Below are 26571 nucleotides of genomic sequence, written 5' to 3'. Positions count from 1 at the left end.
GGGGGGGCGCTTCTTTTTCTCCTCCCCCCAGTCTGATATGAAGTTTTACCAACACAACAAAATCCTGTCATTTATAACTAGGGTACAGCACTAATTTGGACCTCTCTCTCTAATGCAGTGTTTCCCAACCTTTTGAAGCCCAAGGCACACCTACATTAACAAAAATGCTCTCCATGGAGCAGAGAGTGTGGGCATGGAGAGGACTCCTATGGCAAAAGGAAGAGCTACAAAAGCACTGAAAGCACCCACTAGTGTCTCTTCCAAATTTTAAAACAAAGGGAGAGAGGGGGCAGAGACACACATGAACCTACAACACTGGACCAGCTTCCTCTACATGCAAAGAGCAGGAGAAGTGCGGTGCGGAGCAAGCAGACAGCTCCATTAGTTTCTCTGGCTGCTGCACGTGGCTGTCAGAGCTCCTCCACTGTTGCTGCTCTCAACTTTCACAGGGGACAATGCAATAAGACACGCGCTGAAAACATGCGCTCGTATTGAGCGCCTGTTTTCCCAATGTGCACGCAGCCACATCCCGAGAGCTTGATGCAGTATCTAAACGAGGCGCTGCATGAAAAAGGACATGCTAGGGGAGAATTGTGCGTCTGCAGCGATCAGTTGCATCGGGAACCCACAAATGCAATGGGCACTCAATACGAGCGTCCATTTTTATCCCACTTCTTTGTTATTTTGCTGAAGTTGCTATAGTGCAGGAAAATTGGTTCTTACCTAATTTTCATTCCTGGAGTACTACGGATCAGTCCAGACAAGTGGGTTTATGCATCCCTAACAGCAGATGGAGGCAGAGAACACCTGCAGTCCCTCGGTATTGACCTGTACCCAAGCCAAGATGTCTACCTTAAACTCCAATAAACCTGGGGCGAACAGATACTTAAAGGTTGGAGCCCCCTGAAAAAACTAGGTCCCCTTAATCTGACAGAACACACATCTGAAATTATGTACACTTTTCATTACTCTGAATATATCACATATCAGCTCAGCAACATCCAGAAGCGAGGAAGTCTTCCGAAAGATGGGGACGGGACTCTGGACTTATCCGTGGTACTCCAGGAACGAAAATTAGCAGGTAAGAACCAATTTTCCTTTCCTGTTTATACCCAAAATCAGTTCAGACAAGTGGAATGTACCCAAGCCCCTCTATTCTGGGAGGGAACTCGAAAGACCCGTGAGCTATACACTTTCCCCAAAAGACGCCTCCTCTGGCGCCTGCACATTCAAGTGGTAATGCTTGGTAAAAGTGTCAAGCGAAGACCACGATGCCGCACAACAAATTTCCTGCGTAGAAAGCAGTTGACCCTGAGGTTGCTTGCGCCCTAGTGGAATGCACTGTCAAACCCTCCGGCACTGACCAGACCATACAGATGTAAGCTGAAGCTATTGTCTCTTTCAGCCATCATGCAACAGTGCCCTTGGACACCTTATTTCCCCTTCTTAGTGCCACTGCACAGGACAAAAAGATGATCAGATCTCCGAACGGCATTTGTCACCTTAAGATATCACAAAATAATTCTGCGATCATCCAGCAAGCAAAGCTCCCTCGCCATAGGAGCATCTGCAGACAAATATGGCAAGGCCGGTAACTCGATCACCTGGTAAAGACGAAAGGAGGACTCCATCTTAGGCAAAAAAAAGAAGGAACCGTACGTAAAGAAACCTCTTTCTCCGAAAAACGCAGGAAAGGATCTCTATACGACAAAGCTTGCAGTTCGAAGAACCTTCTAACTGAACAGATAGGCACCAGGAGAACAGCCTTCAGGGTTAAGTCCTTTAGAGAAGCCCTCCTAAGCGGTTTAAAGGGAGCACCACACAGCGCCTGAAGAACTAAGTTCAGAAACCATGCTGGACAAATCTTCTGAACGGGAGGACGCAAACGTTTTGCCCCTTTGAGGAAAGGGACCACATCCGGATGAGACACCAATGGTCTTCCCTGAATCCTACTTCGAAGGGAACCTAAGGCTGCCACCTGAACCTGAAGGGAATTATAGGCCAAACTGTTAGTCAAACTGCTTTGCAAAAAGGCTAGAATCTAAGGAATGTCCACCTTCAAATGCTACACCTTGTTCTGCAGACACCAGGATTCAAAGACTCTCCACACTCAGACATAAGCCAAAGACTTGGAAGGCCACCTTGCCTGAAGCAAAGTCGCAATCACAGGCTCCGAATAACCTTTCAAGCGAAGCCATTGCATCCCAAAGGCCAAGACGCTAGACAGAATCGATCCTCCCAGTCTGAAAATATGGGTCCCTGCCGTAACAGCCCTGACAGATGGGCCAAGCAAATTGGACCATCCACCACCAGAAGGTGGTCCGCAAACCATGGCCAGCACAGCCACTCAGGAGCCATCAGAATCACCCTGCCCAAATGAAGCTCAATGAGCCACAGCACTCGACCTACAAGAAGCCACGGTGGAAACACGTACAGCAACAGGTGTGTCGGCCATGGGAGAATGAGAGCATCGATGCCTTCCAATCCACTTCCCTTCTGCGACTGAAAAACCGATCAGTCTTCGCATTTCGCATTTAGGAGCAATGGATTTCCATTTTACCCCTAAGACCAGAATAAGAGCCTCCTGACTGCTCTGTTTATACTAATAATGTCTCCGCTATCTCTAGCCTTTCCTTCCTTCCAGCAGTCTATGCCTCCAAGTTTAATTTCCCTGTTAAATGTAACTTTGCTTTTTCATGTTCAACCTTTTGTTTTTGGTTACTGTTCTTGGTTCAGTTCCCCTATTCGATGTGAACCGACCTGATATGGTCTCTACCATGAAGGTCGGTATAGAAAAGTGTTAAATAAAATAATAAATTTCCTGAAGTCGCCATGAAGCCCACTGCTGGTCTGCCCGGCCTGGCCTGAGTCAAGGAAGTCCACCGGCACGTTGTTCACTCCGGCTACATGAGAAGCTGCTACCCTTGCCAGACATTTCTCCGCCCAAACAAAAAGTTCTTGTGCTGCTAGCGCTATTAGACAACTCTTCATTCCGGCCTAATGGTTGATATATGCCATTGTCGTCACATTGTCTGAGAACACTCGCACCAACTAGCCCTGAATGAGCTGGAGAAACGCCAGTAAGGCTTTGCACACTGACTTGGTTTCCAGCAGATTGATGGACCAGGTCGCCTCCTCTGAAGACCATTGCCCCTGGGCCGACTTTCCTTGACACGTCACCCCACCACCCAGTCGGGCACTTCCCGATCCATCCTCCTCTCGAGATTTTGTCAAGACCGCCACCACGAGAGACGGGAACTAGCATCCTCTGGCAATGGCAAAGAAAGCTGAAATTCCTCTGAAAGCGGATGCCAACGGGATAACAGCGCCCTCTGCAGCGGGTGCATTTGAGCAAAGGCCCATGGAACTAACTCCAGCGTAGAAGCCATGGAACCCAGAACATACAAATAATCCCGGACCCTGGGAATCAACAGACGCATCAGCCGAAGGACCTGACTCTGCAACTTGACTAACCACTCAGTAGTCAGAAACACCTTCCCCATCTGGGTATCAAAGCATGCCCTCAGATATTCCGACTGGCTCGACTTTAAATGGCTCTTTGTCAGATTCATCACCCAGCCCAATGAACCCAGGAGCTGCCGGACCCACTGGACTGAGTGACAACATTCCATTTCCCACTTCGCCCATACTAACCAATCGACAAGGTACAGGAGCACCAGGATACTTCCTTCCTGGGTGATGCCACAACTACCACCATCGTCTTTGTGAACGCGTGCAGTGCAGCTGTCAACCCAAAGGGAAGGGCTCAAAATTAGAAATGCTCCACCTAGGAGTCTGAACCTCAGGAACCGCTGGTGTTCGGCCCGAATAAGGATATGGAGATAAGCTTCCGACAAGTCCGACAACACCAGAAACTCCCCTTTGCACACTGCCGCTAGCAATGAAACTGCAGCACCCAGAGGGCAGCATTAATCTTCTGCAGATTGAAAATAGGCTGAAAAGTCCCCTCCTTTTTGGACACCACAAAGTACATGGAGTATCGACCCTGCCCCCTCTCCAGAGGAACAATGCGCATAGGAGCTGTTGCCATTGCAACAACTCCCGCACTACCTCTCAAATGGCCTGGGAGAAGCAGCAGGAGATAAAGGCATCCCTGAGCGGATGAGAAAATTCCAAGGCATAGCCATCTCTCACCACCTCCAGGACCCACAGGTCCATTGTGATCTTGGTCCACTCCTCTTAAGAGGGACAGCCTTCCTCCAATAGCTTCTGGAGAGGAGCGGACCAGCCCGCCTTCAATGACCAATCTTACTTCCGCCTCCCCCTTGGGGCCCTACCATTCTTTGGAGACCTGCATTGGGCTCGAAAAGACTGCTGACTGCCAGAGCTCTGCTTTTGCACCGCTGTCCCAGGGCTCCTGCTAGCATGAAATTGCCTTGCTTCTCTGAATTGAGCTCAGAGATAAAAACTTCTTGGGGGTTTTCTTGTCCTCAGGCATCATATTACCCTTCGAACCCTCCCAATCTACCAGCATCTTCACTGTTGTCTGCAACAGAAAGGCCTTAGGGGGTTGCCTTAATCCCTCCAGGTCCGGGTCACCCCTTCATTATCCAAGTCCTCCCAGGTTTGTTCCGGCAAGGGATATAGCTTAGCCATAGCTCTGGCTACCTTCAGGTCCCGATACAGTAACTTCTTCACTTTCTTGGGTAAAGGAAAACCGCCTTAGGAGGCCAATGCAGTCCCTGTAGGACCAGGTTCACCCCTTAATCCCCAAATCTTCTACCACCTGGGGAACCAGTGGACCTAACTCCTCCTTGCGGAACAAATGAAGTCACCCTTAGCAGTCGGGACTTCATTAAATAGGATCCACTAAATCTCTGACCGGGAACTTGTCCGGCACCACCGCCATATCTTGCCACTGATCGGGCCCCATGTGACATGTCCCCTTCCTCAGGCGTGGACCGTCCCAGCCCAAGGAGAAGCAGGATCTCTCCAGAGCCCACCTACGTTTCCCCCTGAGGTTTTTTAGTCAAAAGTGCTTTCCTGGGAAGCGGCCTCCTGGATCCTGCCTCCTTCTCAGCCAAATAGACCTTGTGAAGAAGCAGGACAAGATCCACTCAAAACTGCTCCAAATATGAAGAGGAGCAATGCTGCCCATCGCCCCCCCTGGCCCCCCGTCCCTTCCCTGTCACCAGCAGGTCTTAAATCATCGGGTAAAAGTGGGGAGGAGAGTCTCAAGGCTCTGAAGCAGACTCAGCTCCTGCTACGCGCTTGTCCTTTTTATTTTTGCTTGACTGCTGATATTAATTCTCAGACACTCAACTGAGGGAGGGAGCTACTGCTTTCAACACAGGAGGTCAAAATGGCCTATTCAATCCAGGCAGGCTAAGATCCACAAGCACAGATGCATGTCCACCACCTGCTGGACACTGAGTAAAACTGGCTGGCTGGTGCATGAGCACTATGAGGGTGACGTCAACAAGTCTTTGTTCTCCTGCTCCACCTGCTGGTTGGAGTGCACAACCCACTGGTGTGGACTGGCTTGCCTGGATGAAGAGGAAACGTAGCTGCAGACTTTACACTTCTGAGTAGTTTTTTTTTTTTTTTTGTGTAAATCATTTTTATTAAGATTTCCGAGAGGGTCACACAACATTCAGCGGGAGGCAAATGTACATAACCAGGGAGACAGACTCCCACAAGGCATAACAGATAACAAACAGCCATAGTAAATAACCAGGGAGACAGACTCCCACAAGGCATAACAGATAACAAACAGCCATAGTCTGAGTAGTTTTAAATGTTGTGCTCTCAGAGCAACTGAAATGTGGATGGGGGTGACTATCTTAGTTTTTAAGAGCCTAAACTCCCATGATGCATCAGAGATGATGGCATCACTGCACAGAATTCTGGAGGAGGCACGAGTGAGTGCCAGGGACAGGAAAAGCATGCAGGAGACTATCAAACACTTCACAGGTGACAAGAATGCTGCCAAAAATGAAGGCAATATTTTGAGAAAAGACAAGCACATGACTGCAAAATGCAGAAAAGTGCAGGAAAAAGAACACGATGCTATCAAAATAATTAAAACAGGAGGTACAGGAGTGGGGTGAAACATTTCATTTTTGCGGGGTCCTCTAATCACCTTGCAGGATATTGGAGCTTTGCCTCCATTTACCTGAGAAATCTGCTCAATCTTCTCCATGAGACCTTGCAGGTCTTTCCGCCGTTCTTCTCTCAGTGCCACAAGCTCATTCTAGCCGGAAAGAGAATGACAATTATTGACAACACAATAGAAAGAGAGGCAAGAGAGGGCAAACAAGATACCAATGGAGCTGTATAGAATAAACAAACTGCAAAATAAAAAAATTAAAAAAAACCCCCACATCAAATCCAAGCTTTTTTTTTTACACATTTTTTAAAATTTGCTTTTATTTTTAAGAATTGTTATCACATTAGGAATTATTTAAACAGGATCTTTAAACCTTACATGGAACCAAACATACTGATCTCTTCTCAAATTGTGAGTTTTTCTAGAAGAAATATATAAAAAGACTCACATTTTGAAAAGAGGAGATCAGTATGTTTGGCTCCATGTAAGGTTTAAAGATCCTGTTTAGGGTTAATGTAATAAAAATTCTTAAACAGCAACATCCCCCATTCAGTTGGCATAACTGCATGTGACAAATTTCTAAAGACATCCACCCAGAACTACCAACACACCCTGGAAACTTATAGGAAAATTGGTTCTTACCTGCTAATTTTCGTCCCTGTAATACCACAGATCAGTTCAGACAAATGGATTTATGCATCCCTACCAGCAGATGGAGATAGAGAACAAAAACTTTGAGGCACTGCTACATAACCGAGTACCACCTGCAGTCCCTCAGTATTGACCTGTACCCAAGCCAAGATTAGAAAACCATTCCCCTTTCCCAGGGTGAACTAGAAAACCCAGGGTTGGATTCCCCTGAACTGGAGACTATAAAGCTCTAGCACCAACGTCCTGTCAACTGCTTAACTCAAACTTAACTGTTGCAATTTCTAAGGAAAACTCTTCAATATAGAGCAGATGAGTACCAGGAAAATCAGTCTTTCGGAAGTAGCACCGGGGCGGGTCTCTGGACTGATCTGTGGTATTGCAGGAACGAACATTAGAAGATAAGAACTCATTTTCCTTTCCTGTACATATCCAGATCAGTCCAGAGAAGTGGGATGTACCAAAGCAACCCTACACTGGGCGGGAACCTGAAAGACCCACTCTCAACACAATTTCACCAAAAGTTGCATCCTCGGGCGCCCGAACATCCAATCAGTAATGCTTGGTGAAAGTATGAAGTGAGGACCACACTGTGGCCCTACATATCGAGGAGACACTAAGTGACACTCCGCCCAAGAGGCTACTTGCACTCTAGTGGAATATGCTTCAAGACCAATCGGTAGAACGTGACCTTTACAAATATAGGCTGAAGAAATAGCTTCTTTCAATCACCGGGCCAAAGTAGCTTTTGACACTTTCTCCCCTTTCTTCGCTTCATCGAACACCACAAAAAGATGGTCCAAACATCTGAAAAAATTGGTGACCTTCAAATAACGCAAGAGAGCATACCGAAAATCCAGAAGATTAAGATCTCTACCAATTGCAATATCCAGAGACCACTCTGGAAACCCTGGCAATTCCACTGTTTGATTCACATGGAAAGCAGAAACCACTTTTGGCAAAAAGGAACGCACTGTACTCAGACACTTTGTCATTAGAAATATGCAAGAAAGGGTTGCAGCAAGAAAGAGCCTGAAGCTCAGAGGTACATCTGGCTGAGCAAATTGCCACCAGAAAAACTGTCTTTAACATAAGACAGTTCGAGGAGGCTGGACCTAAAGGCTCAAAGGGAGGCTCACAGAGAACCCTCAAGATTAAGCTAAGGTTCCAATCTGGACACACCTTGCAAACCGGAGGTTTCAAATGCTTCACCCCCTTCAGGAAGCGGACAAGATCGGGATGAGAAGCCAAAAGGTCTGCCCTGCACCTTGCCCCTGAGACAACCCAAGGCCGAAACCTGGACCCGAAGCAAGCTATAAGTCAAACCTTTGGACAAGCCCTGCTGCAGAAAAGATAAAATATGCGGCATGGACGCCCGCAGAGGATACAACCGTTGCTGCACACACCTGGTCTCAAAACACCTTCCAAGTCCTGATATAAGTCTAGGATGTTGAAGGATGCTTGCCTGGAGGAGTGTAGAAATTACCGGCTCGGACTATCCTTTCATACACAATCTCCTCCTCTCAAAAGCCAAGCCACAAGACAAAAGCGATCCTCTCAATCTGAAAATATGGGACCTTGCCACAGCAACCCCTGCAGATGAGCCAATCACAGAGAACCATCCACCGTCAGATGCACCAAGTCCGCAAACCATGGATAACACAGCCACTCCGGCACCACCATAACCACTGATCCTGGATGAGCTTCTATGCAACTTAGCACTTGCCCTATGAGCGGCCACTGAGGAAACATATACAGACGTGTACCAGGCCACTGGCACACTAGAGAATTTAGACCCACTGAACCGACTTCTCTTCTGTGATTGAAGAACCTTGACGTCTTTGCATTGGCTCTTGTCGCCATGAGATCCAGCTGAGGCACTCCCCCATCTGGCACAAATGTGATTCCAGACTTCCGGGGACAGCTCCCACTCCCCGGGATCCAGTTGCTGCCTGCTTAAGAAATCCGCCTGCACATTGTCTACTCCTGCAAAGTGAGAGGCCACAATCCCCTCAAGGTGATGCTCCGCCCACACAAACAGCAGCTGAGCTTCCCGAGCCATAGCATGACTCTGTTCCTTCTTGGCGGTTGATGTAAGCCACCGTCGTCACATGGTCCAAAACACTCGAACCATTCGACCCTGGGCCAGAGGCAGAAACGCCTCCAGAGCTCTGCGCACTGCTCTAGTTTCCAGATGATTGATGGACCAGGTCTTCTCTGCCACTGACCAGAGGCCCTGGGCTGAACGTCCCAGGCCCACTCCTGCAACTTCGCCAACCTGTTTGCTGTCAGATATAACTTGTCCCTCCGGGTATCGAAGCTGGCTCCTAGGTACTCCAGAGATTTAGATGTAACAGATGACTCTGCCACATTGATCACCCATCCCAACAAGCTCAAGAGAAGCCTCACTCGCTGTACCGAACGAGTGCATTCCTCTTCAGTCTTCAGTCTTTGCCCAGATGAGCCAATTGTCCAGGTATGGGTGAACCAAACACCCCTTCCCCCCTCAAGGCCACTGCTACCACCACCATCACCTTTGTGAAGGTTCAAGGAACCGTGACCAGACCGAAGGGAGGGGCCTGAAACTGGAAATACTGACCCAGCACCTTGAACCGCAGGAACTTCTGGTGGTCCTTTCGAATGGGAATATGCAGATAAGCATCGGTGAGATCCAAAGACGCTAGGAACTCTCCTTTGCGGACTGCTGCAATTACTACTGTGCACAGTGTCTCCATCTGGAAGCGCGGCACCCGCAAACTCAGTTGACCTTCTGCAAATCCAAGATGGGATGGAAGGTGCCCTCTTTTTTTGGGAACCACAAAATAGATGGAATACCTTCCCTGCCCCTGCTCGCTCAGAGGCACCGGAAGGATTGCTTCCAAGCTTATCAACCTTTGCAGAGTCCCTTCTAGGGCTTCCTGTTTGTTTCGAGAAGAAAAATGTGACTCCAAGAAGGCGTCCCTGAGCGGACGAGAAAATTCTAAGGCGAAACTGTCCCTTACCACCTCCAGTACCCACCGGTCGGAGGTAACCTTGACCCACTCCTCGTAAAAACAGGACAATCTGCCCCCTACTAACGAGGAATGGGCGACCCTAGCGTCATTGAGACTACTTTCTTCCTCCGGCCCCCTGACCAGAACCACCTCTGGAGGACCTGCTTAGGATCCGAGGAGGAAGATCCTCTACCGGACCGAAATCTCGTTGACTCCCGAAAGTGGGGACAAGCGGGAAAGTTTCTTCTTAATGCCTTTCTCTTCCTCCAGTAGTCTATTGCTCTTGGTTTCCCCCAAGGACTTCATGAGTTGATCCAGGTCCTCCCTGAATAGAAGCTTCCCCTTAAAGGGAAAGTTACATAACTGAGTCTTGGACCACATGTCCGCCGACCAATTGAGCAGCCATAGAAGCTGTCGTGCCGCCACCACCAAGATCAAACTCCTGGCCGCAGTGCGCACCAGATCACATAATGCATCCGCCACATAAGCCAATCCCACCTCCAGACGAGCTCCCTGTGCAGGAACAGTACTCTTGAAGACACCCATTCCTGCGGCTTCTGAAGCCAACATAAGCAAGCACGCTGCATCATGCTAGCACACATCGCAGCCTGGAAACCCAAGGCTAACACCTCAAACATGCACTTCAATTGAATCTCCAATTTGCGATCCTGGATATCTTTCAGAGCAGCCACCCTTGTCACAGGAATCGTGGTCTTCTTGGTCACTGCCGAAACCGCCGCATCCACCTTAGGCATTTTAAGGCAGTCCAAATGCTCCTCCTCCAAAGGATAAAGTTTTGCCATCTCTCTCCCAACCTTCAAGCCCAACTCCGGGAAGTCCCATTCCTAGCTAATGAGCTTCTGAATCTTCTTAGGTATGGGGAAAACACTAGGCGGACCCCACAGACCATCCAGGTCCCCCTTGTTATCAGATTCCTCCTGAGTCAGCTTCACCCCCAATTCTAACACCTGAGGAATAAGGGGGTACAGCTCCCCTCTTTTAAATAGGCGGACCACCCGAGGGTCATCTCCATCAGCCCCAGATCCCTCAACGAGGTCCAGATCGTCCTTGGTCGCATCTGGGTCTGGACTCTGATCCACATCTGGACCCCCCCATCTGGATCTCCAGCTGGAGAGGATGCCATATCCCCATGAGACTTATCTGAGTCCTCCAGATCTCTAAGCGATAGCTCCACACACGTGGCCCAGCTCCACCACAGCTCATCAGAAGGTCCAGAGGGCCTCCCTGAGGCTTGCAGAGATCTCTTGGATGGTCTCTGTTTACTTGCCTTCTTGCCAGAAAGGCCTCGTGCATGAGCAAGACAAACTCGGGGGAAAACCCTGTGGGCCTCAGATGCCTTCTCAGGGCTAATGGGCTCTGACTCCGCAACTGCAACACAACCCTCCTTGAAATCCTGTCCCACAGGAGAAAGAGGTGGAGGGGAGTTACTGGATTCCCGGCGCGCCAGCACCCTGACTGCAACCCCCTTGGAAGCAGCGGAAACAGGCACTCCCACCTTGGACCCTGACACGGGCCCCGCCAAGCGAGAGGCCCTCCTGGCCTTAGGACCCTTAATGGAGGCTCCTTTCCCACCCCGAGGCACAACCTGTACACAGTGAAAGGGAATTCAAGTGGGCCGACCAAGTCCTGGAGGCCTCCACACGCAGCATATCTGCCATCCGACCTGTTTACACACAAGCCGCCACACAAAATGTGCCCCATCATGCCGCACCACGTGGCCGCCTAGATAAGACAACGCACCACCTACCTGAAACTGACAGTGCACGGCGAGACAGATAACGGCAGGAAATCACGTGCACCAAAAACAGTTGCCCGAACAAAAACACAGGCGGCGGCGCACAAACTAGAACTGCTCCCCACCAGGGAAATCTCAGTAATTGCATGCCAGCACATGCTGCTCCCACTCCCTCAGCAACTCCAACACATCCGGAGGTCGACCGCCCCAGCACTGCACCTCAGGCCAACTCTCCTGGCACTCCCTCTTCTATCCTCTCTCTTATTATTTATTTGCTTTTATATACCAATGCCCGTTCAAAACATCGCATCGGTTTACAATATGATATATAAAAACACAGTTATAAAACAAGACAAATAGTTACATCAAAGGCATGAGAAAACAATTAAAATATACAATAAAAGTGAAACTAAAAGAAGACCGATAAAACTGTAGGCTGTATAAAAAGAAGCTCTGCTTTACAGCTTAAAAGTTTTATACAAAATTGAGCAGAGTGTTGGCAGGAATTATGTATAGGCTTGCTGGAACAGCCATGTCTTTAAATTTTTCTTAAAAATACGAGTGTTAGGCTCTAATCTTAATTCTTGAGGTAAAGAGTTCCATATGTGAGGGCCTACTAACGTCAGGTCTCGTTCTCTCACAGAGGTGAGGTGTGCTAGTTTTGGGGATGGAATTGGAAGCTACCATTGTTGGCTGAGCGCGTAATTCTTTGGGGAGTCTGAAAATAGAGGGTGGCGATAAGCCATTCTACATTTTCATTATATAGTGTTTTATGGATTAATGTTAGACTTTTGAAGAGAATCCTATGTGATATTGGGAGCCAGTGCAGATCCTTTAGAATAGGTGTTATATGATCATTTTTCCAAGTATTGGTCAGGACTCTGCCAGTTGTGTTCTGTAATAGTTGAAGGGGTCTGATCGTAGAAACTGGAAGGCCTAAAGGTATGGTATTACAATAATCAATTTTTGAAAAAATTAAAGCCTGAAGAACAGTTCTGAAATCATTTAAATGAAGGAGAGGTCTTAATTTTTTTAATACATGAAGTTTATAATAGCAGTCTTTTATGGTCATGCTTATAAATTTTTTTAAAGTTTAGTTAACTGTCTAGTATAATACCTAGGTCCTTTACTTCGTGTAAAATGGAATATTTAATTTGTTTTGATTTAATATCAGATATGACTATCATTTAGTTTATGACAAATTAGAAATTCTGTTTTGGACATATTTAGGGATAAACTCATCTGGGTTAGAAGTTGATTTATTGCAGAGAGGTAGACTTCCCAGAGCTTTAGGGCTCTGGCTATCGATTCAGTAATAGGAATTAAAATTTGTACGTCATCCGCATAGATGAAATGTGTTAGCCTCAGGCCGGCTAGTAGCTTACATAGTGGCAACGTATATATGTTGAATAATGTCAGGGATAGGGAAGATCCTTGAACCAAATCTATAGGTTCAGGTTCAGAATTACCTATTTTGACCTTATAGCATCTATCTTTTAGATATGACTCAAACCACTGCTGAGTAATATCTGTTAGGCCGATTTCTACAAGTCTATCTAATAAAGTTTTATGATTGATAGTATCAAAAGCTGCTGATATATATATATATATCAAGCATCACAAGGAGATATGATTGGCCATTGTCAAGTCCTCTAAGGACTGTGTCTGTAAGGGAGACCAGTAAGGTTTCTGTGCTAAAAAATTTACAATAACCAAACTGTGAGGGATACAGTATGTTGTGTTTCTCTATATGATCTGATAGTTGCTGGTTTACAACTTTTTCCAATAGTTTAGCCAGGAAGGGAAGGTTGGAAATTGGTCTAAAATTGGCTGGGTCTGAGGGGCTTAAGTGTGTTGTTTTTTTTTTTTAAAGATGGGTTTGAATATGGCACATTTTATTTTATCAGGAAAACTACCTTGTGTTAAGGATATGTTGATAATAAAAAAAAATTTTCAACAAAACTTAACTGAAAAGACAAAATGGCAAGAAAAACCCAAAGCGTATAATTCCCTGAGGGAGCCAGCAGCGGACAGAAGGGGACTTCGGGACACGAAAAGGAAGCCAACCCCTTGGCTATCAGGGGCCCCGGAACCAGTCGGCTGCCTCAGCCAGGGGTATCCAACCCCCCCTTTCGCCCAGCTCAACCCGTGGGATAGCCCCACCAAGGAACCTGGCACCTTGGGGAGCAGCTCCAAATCTCCAAAACTCCAGATCAAGCAGGACTGCAGGTTTGCACCTCTACCATCTGCTGGAGACAGAGAAATTCTGAGGGACTGCAGGTGGCACTCTCGGTTACGTAGCAGTGCCTCAAAGTTTTTGTTCTCTGTCTCCATCTGCTGGTAGGGATGCAAAACCCACTTGTTTTAACTGATCTAGGTATGTACAGGAATACAAAATTAATCAAATTTATCCTGACCCTAACTACTTCAGCTTTAATAATGACATCTATCTACAGGTCACAGGCACTGCCATGGACACCGGGATGAAACCATAGGATGCCAAACTTTTCATGGCAGAACTGGAAGAGTTTTTTTTTTTTTTTTAAATAAACATTGTCTGAAAATGTCATCTTTTGCTCATTCTGCTCTGACCTGAAGACTGAAGCGAAAGCTCCAGGAAGCCCATAAGTTCCTCAAAGCCCCCCCCCCCTCCCGAGACACCCAAAGAAATAAAAATAAAACCATCTCCCCAAGTCCAGATGCCCCTCCCAATACTCAAATGAAAGAAAAAAAAACAAAAACCCCTGTTCCTCCAAGTCCCTGCTCCCCTTCCTCAACCCCCACCCCCCCCCCCTCCCTGATGAATGGCACACGCAGCACTGGGATGCGGAGCCAACAGGAGAGCTGCCATGTCCCTCCTTCCAGGGAAGTGGGGATCCTCCGGATTCAGGAGTACAGGCTCCGGAGGGGGTGGTGGATGCCATTCAATTTAAGGGGTAGGGGGACGGGTGTTTGTAGCAGCATTGGGACTTAGGCAGGAATTTTTTTTCTTTTTACACTGCACACCAGGAGAGAAAAATCGGGACTTGGCGAGATGGCTTTTTTTTTTTTTTTTTTTTTTTTTTTTAAGTTCTTTGGGTGTTGGGAGGGGAGGGGACTTAGCCAGTTAGCTAACTGATAAGTTTAGTAAATATAGCCAGTCAAATGTTTGACTGGCTAGACTGATCTGAATTTTCAGCTGAACATCTAGCCGGTTAGGCTCAGCTGAAAGTTTGGTTAAAGATAACTAGCTAGAATTAGCTGGTCATCTTGTCTGCCATTGTTTTCAGACTCTGCACAGAAATGCACCGCCGTGCCTGCAATACTGGATGGCATTCCAAAAAGTGGGAGAGGAAGAGATGACGTGAACTTCCAGGCAAGGATGCAAGGTGTGGAGTGGGGCGAGGAGCAGTGAAAAGGAGAGGCTTGGAGGAAGCAGAGAAGCATAAGACTGGAGCAGAGGTGGTGAGCATGCTGAAAAAGTGTTCATAGGGTAAATAGGCATTGCATTTTAAGACTCCGAAATGAGGGAACTGAATGTGGAAGTAAAAAAATTAAAAAAATAAGATTACAACATCTATAAGAACAAACACGAAAGTAGTAAACGTCAGGATGGCCCTGCAGCATCTCCCTACCTGCAGCTGGAAGGCTGCATCCTTCCTGAGGTCCTCCCGCAGCGCTGCCTCCCTGCGGCTCACAAGCCCTTCCATGATAGTGACCATCTCCTCGCCGTGTGCCCCAGCCCCTGCGCTGCTGCTGCCACCCTGCCTTTTCAGCAGCTCCTCCAGACGGACCCTCTCCTCCCCCCGCCAAGAGTTCAGATCCGCCGCCAGGGCCTGGAATCGACTCTCCAGGGTCTCCAGTCTTGCCAGCAGGCGCTGCTCGACCTGTGCGGCGAGGAGGAGAAACGAACACGTGAACATGGCGACGCAACAATGGTTGGCTGTCCAGACTGATCCAGGCCACAGAGGGGCGATGGGCCTGCAGCCGTCAGAGCAGGCTCCAACGTTGAGGGACTGGGCTCCTGCTCTCCCCGTGCCATGGACCCTTTGATGTTGACATTATGGGCAAACAAGAGTGGGGGGAAGGGATACGCAGGGTGCAGTGTTAATAAAAGTTCGTTTTGCCCTTTTTTGGTGAGGAGGTAGCGGGGAGGCTAAAATTATCATAGCAGAGAAAACTGTTGGCATAACCAAAATGTTTGAGAAGCATGCTGCTCATTTCATAGGACTTTCGGTGCAGAATAGACACCATTATGGCAGGCTCTCTCTGGACTGCCTCAAATAGATTGAAAAATTAAGAAAAAAACCCAGACTAAGCAAAGTGAGGATTTTTTTACACATTTAAAAGGCAGCTTGCTGTTTCTTTGTCCGAGTTTATACCCCCAGATATGTACCACAGGTCAACACTGCAAGCTTTCGGCAACGCCAGATGAGGCATGGCAGGAGAGCAGCCCCTCAGCAGCCTGCAAAGTGCCCAGTGCTGGTTTGGTTTATTTCACCATATGATGGGAAGCAATGCTTGCCCAGCATCTCAACTCCCCATAGTGCCAGCCATCTCTCAAATCCCCAGCATTTCCAGGGAACATTTTTATTCCCCCAAATCCACTCCTCAAATTTTCCGGTCCCTCGCTGCTCTCTTTACCAGAGATGCTGTATTCTTGGTTTCCTCGTTCTCCATCCATGAGCTGCTGCTCCTTGGAGGTACCTTGGCCTCATGGGGGACCACAGAGGGCGATGGGCGAAGAATCCTGAACCCAAGGGGGTAGAGATACCAAATTCCTGGCACAAAAAAAAGGGAGGTTCAGGTTACAAGCACATAACATTTTTGCCTAAGGTTTTCTTCAACTGGTCCTAGCTGTCTAAACAGGTGTTAGTGAGAGAGAAAGGATAAGAGGGAGAGAGAGATAGACAGACTGACCAAAGGAAAATTGGTTCTTACCTGCTAATTTTCGTTCTTGTAGTACCACAGATCAGTCCAGACTCCTGGGTTTTGCCTCCCCTCCAGCAGATGGAGACAAAGAAAGTTTTACTGACATTGCCACTTAACGCAAGGTGCCACCTGCAGACCCTCAAAATTTCTATGTAACCAAGCCAAGAACAAATAACCAACATCCCCTGAACGAGCAGTGGGAAGTGGAAAAACAGAATATGGAAAACCTTGCTCAAAGCAATCCCTGTGCTGGTCTCACAAAACCTGTGCCATTCTTCAGAATAACTAGTAAGAAAAATACAGATTGAGTGGACTCTCCAAAAATCTCCCTTTCTTCCAGTGGGCAGGACTCTGAACTGATCTGTGGTACTACAGGAACGAAAATTAGCAGGTAAGAAACAAAATTTTCCTTTCCCTGTATGTACCCAGATCAGTCCAGACTCCGGGGATGTACCAAAGCTTCCCTAAAAAGGGTGGGACACTTCCAAGTAGCCGCCTGCAGATCTCCTATAGCGAAACTTACTGATACTCTGCCCAGGAGGTTCTCTGGGAACTGGTAGAATGCGCCCTAAGCCCCTCTGGAACTGGGCGACTGACAAATATATGCAGAGCCAATCGCTTCCTTCAGCCATCTCGAAATCATAGCTTTAGATGCTTTTTGTTCCTTTTTTGCACTACTCCAAAGCAACCTCGTAGCGAAGCAATGCACGCTTTACATCCAAAAAAGGCAACTCCCTTGACTGAGGCGCCAAAGAATCTAACACCGGAAAGGACAGGAGCTCCACTGATTGATTTAAATGAAATGAGGATACTACCTTCGGCAGAAAAGAAGGAACAGTTCTTAAGGAAACCCCCAAATCCGAAATTCTCAAAAAGGGCTCACTATATGACAAGGCCTGAAGCTCCGAAATCCTTCAAGCTGAACAAATCGCCCACTAAGAAAACCTCCTTCAATGATGAGATCTTTCATGGTCACCCTTCTAATAGGCTCGAACAGGGCCACACACATACCCTTAAGAACTATGTTAAGGCTCCAAGAAGGACACAGCTTCCAAATCGGAGGATCTGGAGTGCAAATGTTTTGCACCCCAGAGAAAACGGACCACATCTGGATGGGCAGCTAGGGAAGACCCTCGTACTTTACTGAAAAGACAGCCTAGGGCCACCACCTGGACACAGAGAGAGTTAAAGGATAAACCCTTCACCAAACTGTTTTGCAGAAAGGCAAGAATATGAATCACTGAGGTTCGCATAGGATCTACTCCTTGCTCCAGAACTCTCCAGACCCTCACATATGCTAATGAAGTAGAAGTCTTTCTAGACTGTAAGAGAGTGGCGATAACTCCTACCGAGTAACCTTTTTCTCTCAGACACTACCTCTCAAAAGCCAGGCCGCTAGACAAAAGTGAGCCGCCTGACCTGAAAACATGGGCCCCTGATGCAGGCGATTCGGCAGATGAGTTAACCTCAATGGAGCCCCCACTGCTAGGTTGATTAAGTCCGCGAACCACAGACGCCCCCAGTCACTCTGGTGCAATGAGGATCACATTGCCTGGATGCATCTCTACTCATCACAAAATCTTGCCCACCTGTGGCCAAGGCGGAAACACAGAGCAGAACATCCGACAGCCAAGGAAGCACCAGGGCATCTACCCCTTCCACTCCTCATTCTCTTCTTCAGCTGAAGAACCGCTGGGCCTTGGCATTGCGATAAGTTGTCATTAGATCCATGGACGGTGAGCCCCATCTGCGCCATATTAGAGACATCACTTCCTCTGACAGTGCCCACTCTCCGGGATCCAGCTGTTGCCGGCTGAGAAAATTCACTTGCACGTTGTCTGTGCCTGCTATGTGAGAGGCTGCTAACAAATGTTAGATGCTGCTCTTCCCAGCTGATCAAGTCTCAAGCTTCCTCAGCCACCACACAACTCTTGCTACCACTCTGACGGTTAATGTAGGCCACCGTCTTCGCGTTGTCAGACAGCACTCTCACAGACTTCCCTCCCACCAGGGGGGAGAAACACTTGTAGGAACAAGCGTACTGCTCTCGTTTCTAGGCAACTGATGGATCAGAGCACCTCCTCTCTTGATCATTGGCCTTGAAAGGAGAGGTACTGACACACGTTCCCCCAACCAGAGAGACTGGCTTCGGTGGTGACATCTGTCCAGACCAGGATTTTGAGGTCTACTCCTCGCCTCAACTTCTCCGGAAGTAGCCACCACGGGAGCCTGGCCCTGGCTGCCTCCGTAAACAGGAGAAGCAGATGAAACTGCTCTGACAGCGAGTCCCATCGGGACAATAAGACCGATTGCAGCGGTCTCATATGAGCAAAGACCAATGAAACCAACTCCAAAGCGGAAGCCATAGACCTGAGAACCTGCAAATAATCCCAGACTTTGGGCACCTGCTTCCTCAACAAACCGCAAACCTGAAATTGTACTTGGAAAATCCGCTCTTCGGTGAGGAAAACCTTCCCCATCTGAGTGTCGAATCACGCCCCCAGGAATTCCAAACTCTGAGAAGGGGAAAGATGGCTCTTGGACAGATTGACTATCCATCCTAACATCCGCAAGCACCGGAGAGCCAGGTCCACTGCTTCCCAGCAAAGAGATTCTGACTTTGCCCGAATCAACCAGTCATCCAGGTATGGATGAACCAAGATCCCATCCTTCCAGAGTGCTGCAGCCACCACAATCATCACCTTGGTAAAGGTCATGGGTGCCGTCGCCAAACTGAAGGGCAGAGCACAAAAGTGAAAATATTCCCCCAGAACACTGAACCTCAGGTATCTCTGATGGTCTGGCCTGATACCTATTTGAAAGTAGGCCTTGGTCTAATCCAGTGATGCCAGGTACTCCCCCTTGTGCACCGAGGCAATCATTGAGTGCAGGGTCTCCATCCGAAAACGAGACACCTTAATGGCCACCTTCACCTTCTATAAGTTGAGAATTGGATGGAAGGTGCCCCCCCCCCTTTCTTGGGAACTATGAAATGGAGTAGTGGCCTGTCTCTTGCTCTTTTATGGGGACAGGAACGATGGCTCTCAGCCTGTGAAGGCAGAAAACGGTGTCCCGGATTGCAAGCTTCTTTGCCTTGTAAGTGCAAGGGGAGACCAGGAACAAGTCTCTTAGTGGCCAAGCAAATACTAAAGTGTAACCTTCCTTTATCACAAGTAAGACCAACTGGTCTGACGTAATTTTGGTCCACTCCTCGTAGAAGAGCCAACCGTCCCCCTTCGACTGGCTCCAAGGAGTGAACCAGCCTGGAATCATTGTGCAGATTTGGAACTGCCTTGGGAAGAGCCATCTCTTCCTAGCCTTCTCCCTCAAAAGGGCTTGTGCCAAGTCGATTGCCTTCCCGAAGGCTGTCACTGGGAATTTCCCGAAGCTCTAGTAGGCCAAAAATGCCTATTTCCAAGAAGTTCTTACTGGAACGCAAGATTTGGTGAGAGTGGTAACTGTGGTGGGGCCACTTGGTAATAAGTGATCATAACATGATCAAATTTAAACTAATAATTGGAAGGGGGACAATAAGTAAATCTGCAGCTCTAACACTAAACTTTCAAAAGGGAAACTTTAATAAAATGAGGAAAATAGGAAAAAACTGAAAGGTGCAGCTGCAAAGGTTAAAAGTGTTCAACAGGCATGGACATTGTTTAAAAATACAATCCTAGAGGCGCAGTCCATATGTATTCCACACATTAAGAAAGGTGGAAGGAAGGCAAAATGATTACAGTAATGGGTAACTGGTGAGGTGAAAGAGGCTATTTTAGCCAAAAAAACATCCTTCAAAAATTAGAAGGATCTCTCTGAAGAAAATAGGATAAAGCATAAGCATTGTCAAGTTAAGTGTAAAACATTGATAAGACAAGCGAAGAGAGAATTTGAAATGAATTTGGCCATAGAGGCAAAAACTCATGCCATACCTCGACCGCCCTTCAGAGAGCTTCCCTCCTGTCTGCTTCTTTTTTTTTTTAAACAAAGCTTTAAGAATCAAGAGAAAAAAAAAAAAAAAAAAAAGGGCACTTCCCTCAAAGAACTGGCAGCAGGCTCTTATCCTCCTTCAGAGTGTTGAACCTGGAACCTCCAGGCATCCACCCCTGACTGGTGGCAAGGTACCGAGCAATTAAGGGTCCCCAACTCCCTGCTTGTCCGCCTCCAAACCAGGGGGGGATGGCCCCACCAGGACCTAACAACCCCCTGAGAGGCACGCTTGAGTACTTTTTTTTTCTCTCTTCTTTCCCAGACTGCAGGTTTTGCACCTCCACTATCTGCTGGAGACAGAGAAATACTGAGGGACTGCAGGTGGCACCTCATATAAAGTAGCAGAGACAGTAAAAAACTATCTCCATCTGCTGGAGGGGAGGCAAAACCCAGGAGTCTGAACTGATCTGGGTACGTACAGGGAACATATATATATACACATGTAGGACTAAGTTTTCAAGAATTATATATTTATATATATATATTTATACTTTTGCTATTATTTCTGTTGTCTGTAAACCACCTTGACATATATATATATATATATATATATATATATCTATATATATCAAGGTGGTTTACAGACAACAGAAATAATAGCAAAAGTAAGAAAATTAAGTAAAAATACAAATAAAAATCAGATGAAAAATCACAAGATAAGAAACTAAATTAATTTATGAGATCCATATTGAATAACTGGATGAGCAGGAAAGTTCCCTGGACATTCAGCGGCGTATGCCTAGATAAGTGTTTCACTGAATCAAGTTATCGTGCTAACTCTAGGATGGCTGTTTGTTCGACCAGCCCCAGCTAACCTTGCTCAGGCGGCGCTGTACATCAGCGCTGCCTGGCCAAGCGAAACCACAGACCCAAGAACACACTTAGCACCGCGTCTCTGGACCCTGGGTGAAATTTAACTGGGGAACGGAAATATTCAGATCTCGGGTTTTGTCTGGGCAGCTACAAAAGTTCCCCCATACAAACCCTTAGAATATCATTCTCTATATAAACGAAAGCAAAACGTCTCTCATTTAACACAGGGAGGGTAATTTTCTAAAGCAGTTTGATAGGTGAAGCAGTGCTTTACTCATGGAAATGCCCACCTAATACCAGGGTAAATTTATGCACGTATTACTTGTGTGCATGTCCAGCTTACCTAGACTGGACAGAGGGATCCCTGGGGGGGGGCATGCAAATTTCCTCAAACATTTTCCTGTACACAAATTAGCTGGTGCAATCTTGTGTTGGCAGTTACCTGCTAATTTTCGTTCCTGTAGTATCACGGATCAGTCCAGACTGAGTTATGCCTCCCTTCCAGCAGGTGGAGAAAAACTTGAAGGGCACCCTCTCTTAACCTTTTGTGCCCCCTGCATCCCTTCAGTATATAGATTATCGAAGCAGAATAACAGATAACCATAACAACAAATCAAACAATAATAGAACTTTTAATTATAAAAAATTGAAAACAACCTGTAGCGTTCCTTCTTAGTGATCTGCATTAAAAAGGAATATGAGCGCGGACTCTTAAAATACCCACTCCCAGGGTGGGCGTCTGGACTGATCCGTGGTACCTCAGGAACGAAAATTAGCAGGTAAGAACATCCTCAGAGTACCCTTTCTTCCTCAATCTCCTCCTTTCAATAGCCAGGCCGCTAGACAAAAGCAATCTACCTGGTCAAAAAATATAGGGCCTTGACGAAGGAGATGCGGAAGATGTCCAAGTCATAGGGGGCCGTCCACCGCCAGATTGATCACATCAGCGAACCACGGCTGTAGAGGCCATTCCGGAGTCACTAGAATCATGGTCCCTGGGTGAACTTCTATCCTGTGCAGAACTTTGCCCATTAGTGGCCAAGGAGGAAACACGTACAGAAGAACTGAGGTTGGCCAAGGGAGTACCAGCGCATCAACCCCTTCTGCGACTGAAGAAGTGAGAGGCCTTGGCATTGTCTCATGTCGCCATCAAGTCCATGTGGGGTGTGCCCCACCTGCGGGAAATTAGACCCATGGCCTGGTCCGAAAGTTCCCACTCTCCTGGATCTATGCGCTTCAGACTCAGGAAATCCACCTGTTTGTTGTCTTTCCCAGCTATGTGGGATGCCGCTAGCAGCGCAAGGTGTTTTTCCCCCCAAGCCATGAGTTCTTCCACCTTGTCGGCTACGGCTTGACTCTTGGTGCCTAGACAGTTGATGTAATGCGACAACGGTAGTCTGTCGGACAGAACCCGGACTGCCTGATTGAGGAGGCACGGGAGAAAGTGTTGCCAAGCCAGTCGAACTGCTTTGGTTTCCAGACGACTGATCGACCAACTGGACTCCTCCGGGGACCAACGGCCCTGGACTGAGTGGGATTGACAGACAGCTCCCCAGCCGGAGAGACTGGCATCTGTGGTCATGACTATCCACTTTGGGACTTCGAGATCCACCCCTCGAGAAAGGTTGTGCAGGCACAGCCACCACCCAAGACTGGACCTGGTATGAGTGGTAAAGGGAACTGGAACTCCTCCGATTTGAGGTCCCAACGGGAAAGCAACGCTCGTTGTAAAGGCCTCATATGAGCAAAAGCCCAGGGGGGACCACCTCCAGAGTGGATGCCATGGAGCCGAGGACCTATAAGTAGTCCCAGGCTTTGGGAGGCTGGAGAGACAGTAAGCGCCGAACTTGTTCCATCAACTTGTTTGTCTGTCCGGGGGGAGGAAAACTCTCCCCACGCTGGTATCGAAGCGGGCGCCCAGCAAGTCCATCATTTGAGATGGGCCAAAATTGCTTTTGGCCTGATTGATCACCCAACCGAGCAATTCCAGGAGCCCGACGACCTGGCCAATAGCTTTTATGCAGAGATCCTTGGACTTTGCCCTGATGAACCAGTCGTCTAGGTAAGGATGAATTAGAAGGCCTTGCTTCCTCAGGGCTGCTGCCACAACCACCATAACCTTGGTGAAGGTGCGAGGGGCTGTAGCCAGACCAAATGGCAGTGAGCAGAACTGGAAATGCAGACTTAGTATCATAGAGCGAAGAAATTTGTGATGATTCCTCACGAATGGGTATGTGCAAGTATGCGTCCATCAGATCCAGGGACGCCAGGAACTCGCCCTTGCAAACCGCAGCTATCACGGAACATAGGGTCTCCATGCGGAAATGTGGTATCTTGAGAGCCCTGTTCACCTTCTTTAGGTCCAGAATAGGCCGAAAAGATCCTTCCTTTTTTGGGACCATGAAATAAATTGAGTAACGCCCGGTTCTCCATTCCGCTTGGGGAACCGGCTGTATCGCCCCGAGAGCCAGGAGCCAGTCGAGGGTCTGCCGTACGCCCTGAATCTTGGTTCTTGCACCGCAGGGGGTGATCATGAAGAAGTCTTGGAGTGGCCGAGAAAATTCCAAAGTGTAGCCGTGTTCTATGATGCTTAGAACCCACTGATCGGAAGTAATTCTGACCCATGCCTCGTAGAACTGGGACAAATGTCCCCCCACTCGAGGTAGCGAGGGATGGGCCAGCCTGCTCTCATTGGGAAGACAGAGGCAAGGGTTGTGGTCGCACTTGTGTCTTGGGTTGTTCTGCGCCCTTGAAAGGAAGAATTCCAGAATTGCGTCCTCGGTACCAGGTGTCTCTACCCTGTAGCTTGTGGTCTAGCCTGGTAAAACCTCTGCGGTCCTCAAAAACAGGATCGGGTTGATGGAAAATCCCTGGAAGACCTCGGCCTGTCCTCAGGGAGCTTGTGAACTCTGTTTTCATTCAAAGACTTCATCAATTGCTCTAGATCCTCACCAAAGAGGAACTTTCCATTAAATGGTAAAGAGCCTAACTGAGCTTTAGAAGAAACGTCTGCTGACCAGTTACGCAGCCAAAGGAGCCTCCGTGCAGATACAGTGGAGGAGATAGTGCAGGAGGATGTACGAAGGAGATCATACAGCGCATCTGCTCCATAAGCCACTGCCGCTTCTAAGCGCTCCGCTTGCTCAGATTCTCCGGGAGGAAGATAGACGTCAATAATTGTTGTACACATCGGAGGCTCACCCGCAGCATGTAGCTACTGCACACCGCTGCGCGAATACCCAGGGTGGAAACTTCAAAGATTCGCTTGAGAAGGACCTCAAGTTTTCTATCCTGAAGATACTTGAGGACCACCGCCCCAGCGACGGGAATGGTGGTCTGCTTTGTGACCGCGGACACAGCAGCATCAACCTTAGGGGACCTCAAAAGGTCGAAAGAATCCTCTGGCAAGGAGTAAAGCTTATCCATAGCCCTACCTACCCTCAAACCGGCATCTGGGACTTTCCACTCCCAAGTCATCAACTGGTGCAGCATGGGATGCAACGGAAAGGTTTTTGCTGGGGCCCGCAGCCCTGCTAAGACAGGATCCACAGAACCTTGTGGTAAGGAAACTTGGAGGAGATCCACCCCTAATTCAGATAAGACTGAGGGAATAAGAGGTTCCTGCTCCTCCCTATGGAAGAGGCGGAGTACCTTTGGGTCATCAGCATCCAGAGGGAAGTGTTTTATCAGATCCTCTTCGGAGCCTGTGCCGGGAGGGGGCAGCGAGTCCGGAACCCCACCATCCGCTGCGTCTGCTCCTGCTGGGGACAGACCATGTAACTTAGTGACTCGAAGTGCCACCTGGGTATCTGAGCGCTTAGGGATTTTATTTGGAAGCTCAGTTGAATGACTCAATCGCAAAGCGCCGCCAGGGGATCGGGCTCACCCTAAAACATCCTGGTCAAAAGGATCTCCAGGACTAGAGATAAATCGGGAGGTAACTCCCTTGCTCCCAAAGCCCTTGCTTCTGCCTCTGTTTCTAAAATGGCCACCGTTCCCACGCTGAGGGGGGAATGGATTGGCCCTGGGCTCCTGAGGTGCTGATCTTTTTAAGGCACCTCAGGGCTGCAACAAGCTGCCTGAGTCTTGAAAAGAACTGCCCTCCCTGCCAGAGAGGCACTGAGAGCAAAGGCCTGCACAGGAGAGTCTGGAGACAGACTCCCCCCCGCAGGTAGTGCAGCAAGATGGCTGCGGCATCGTGACAGTGAAGGGGAAGCTGAAAAATCACGGCAAAAAAAAAAAAAAAAGAAACGGCAGGAGATCGAAGGAAACACTGTTAGTGAAAAAAAAAAATATGTGCCCCAACTTGAATTGCATGGCCAGAATAGAGAAAAAACAACAGCAGGCTGCTCTCTTGGTTTTTTTGTTTTAATTGGTTCAGGGCAGCGAAGGGAGAAGAGGGATCGGACCACCGGTATCTTCCCCTGAGCCTTACCTTGCAGGAGCCCCACGGGATAACCTACCCCAGCTCCTGAGCCTCCTACTCTCTCTCCCCCCCACCCCGGGAACTCGCGGCAGCAGCAGCCTCCTCCCAACGCTAACCTCTTCATTTTCAGCCCTCGCGGAGGCGGAGTCCCATCGGCCGCGGTTGAACCTCTTCATTTTCCTCCGAGCCGCGCTGCAGTCTTCTTTTCTTCGGGCCGATGCCGAGCGCACTAGCGTGGCCTCTTCTTGCCGCACACGCACCCGATACTCTCCACGTCCTCTTCCGGGCCGCGGGGGGGGGGGGGGGGCGGGAAGAAGAGAGCACGCCGGTGCCGCTGACTCCAGCTGTCCTGCCGAGTTCCGCCCAGGCTGACAGCATTTTAAGCCCGGGAGGAAGAGGACCGGGAAGCAGCTGGGTCAGCGGGAAAGTGTGGTGACACTTGTCTGCGAGCCAGATGCAGCCCTCAAAAGAGCCATATCTGGCTCGCGAGCCATGGGTTCCCGACCCCTGCACTAGGTTATTAAACTCATTTACCACGTGTACAAACCAAATAAAAATACAACCACATATCACTAAAAGCCCTTCAAACATATATTCTAGGTGTAGGATCCACAGGTATAGATTGAGAAAATCCTCTCTCTCAATCTATACCTGTATACAGAGGAGATACAACTTTTCACTGAAAGTCAAGAAATTTGGTTTGTTTTTTTTTTGTTTTTTTTATTTTTAAGATTTGTTCTAAACTCCACCAGGGATGCAGATATACAGAATAAGAAGAGCTCACCTAGGCAGATGCCTGCCAGGAGCAGCAGGATAAGGAGGGCCTTCTTCACAGCAGAGGCATACCTGGAAGTGGCAGAGATACACAAGAGGTGATTTGTGTGAGAGAAGAGCCCAGCGGTGGCACCACTTACCCAAACACCTCCTCCCCTCCCCTACCAGGGGACCTCCACCCCGCCTTGGAAGAACC

At 48.3% G+C, this 26571-nt stretch overlaps 1 protein-coding gene across 1 annotated transcript in view; it reads right to left on the bottom strand.

Moving 5' to 3' along the window:
- SUN2 (Sad1 and UNC84 domain containing 2) overlaps nucleotides 1-26571 on the bottom strand; it is a 157870-nt gene that overhangs the window by 81074 nt on the left and 50225 nt on the right. The window contains exons 7-10 of the mRNA XM_029590197.1: nucleotides 26386-26447; nucleotides 16091-16227; nucleotides 15082-15333; nucleotides 6137-6214 (exon numbers count right to left, since the gene is read on the bottom strand). Of these exons, the coding sequence (XP_029446057.1) occupies nucleotides 6137-6214; nucleotides 15082-15333; nucleotides 16091-16227; nucleotides 26386-26447 (529 nt within the window). The remainder of the gene's footprint in view (nucleotides 1-6136; nucleotides 6215-15081; nucleotides 15334-16090; nucleotides 16228-26385; nucleotides 26448-26571) is intronic.

This window comes from Rhinatrema bivittatum, chromosome 2 (assembly GCF_901001135.1).
Source record: "Rhinatrema bivittatum chromosome 2, aRhiBiv1.1, whole genome shotgun sequence".
Classification (NCBI taxonomy): Eukaryota; Metazoa; Chordata; class Amphibia; order Gymnophiona; family Rhinatrematidae; genus Rhinatrema; species Rhinatrema bivittatum.
The sequence above is the reverse complement of the archived record's forward strand: the minus strand, read 5'-3'. Positions and strand labels throughout refer to the sequence as shown.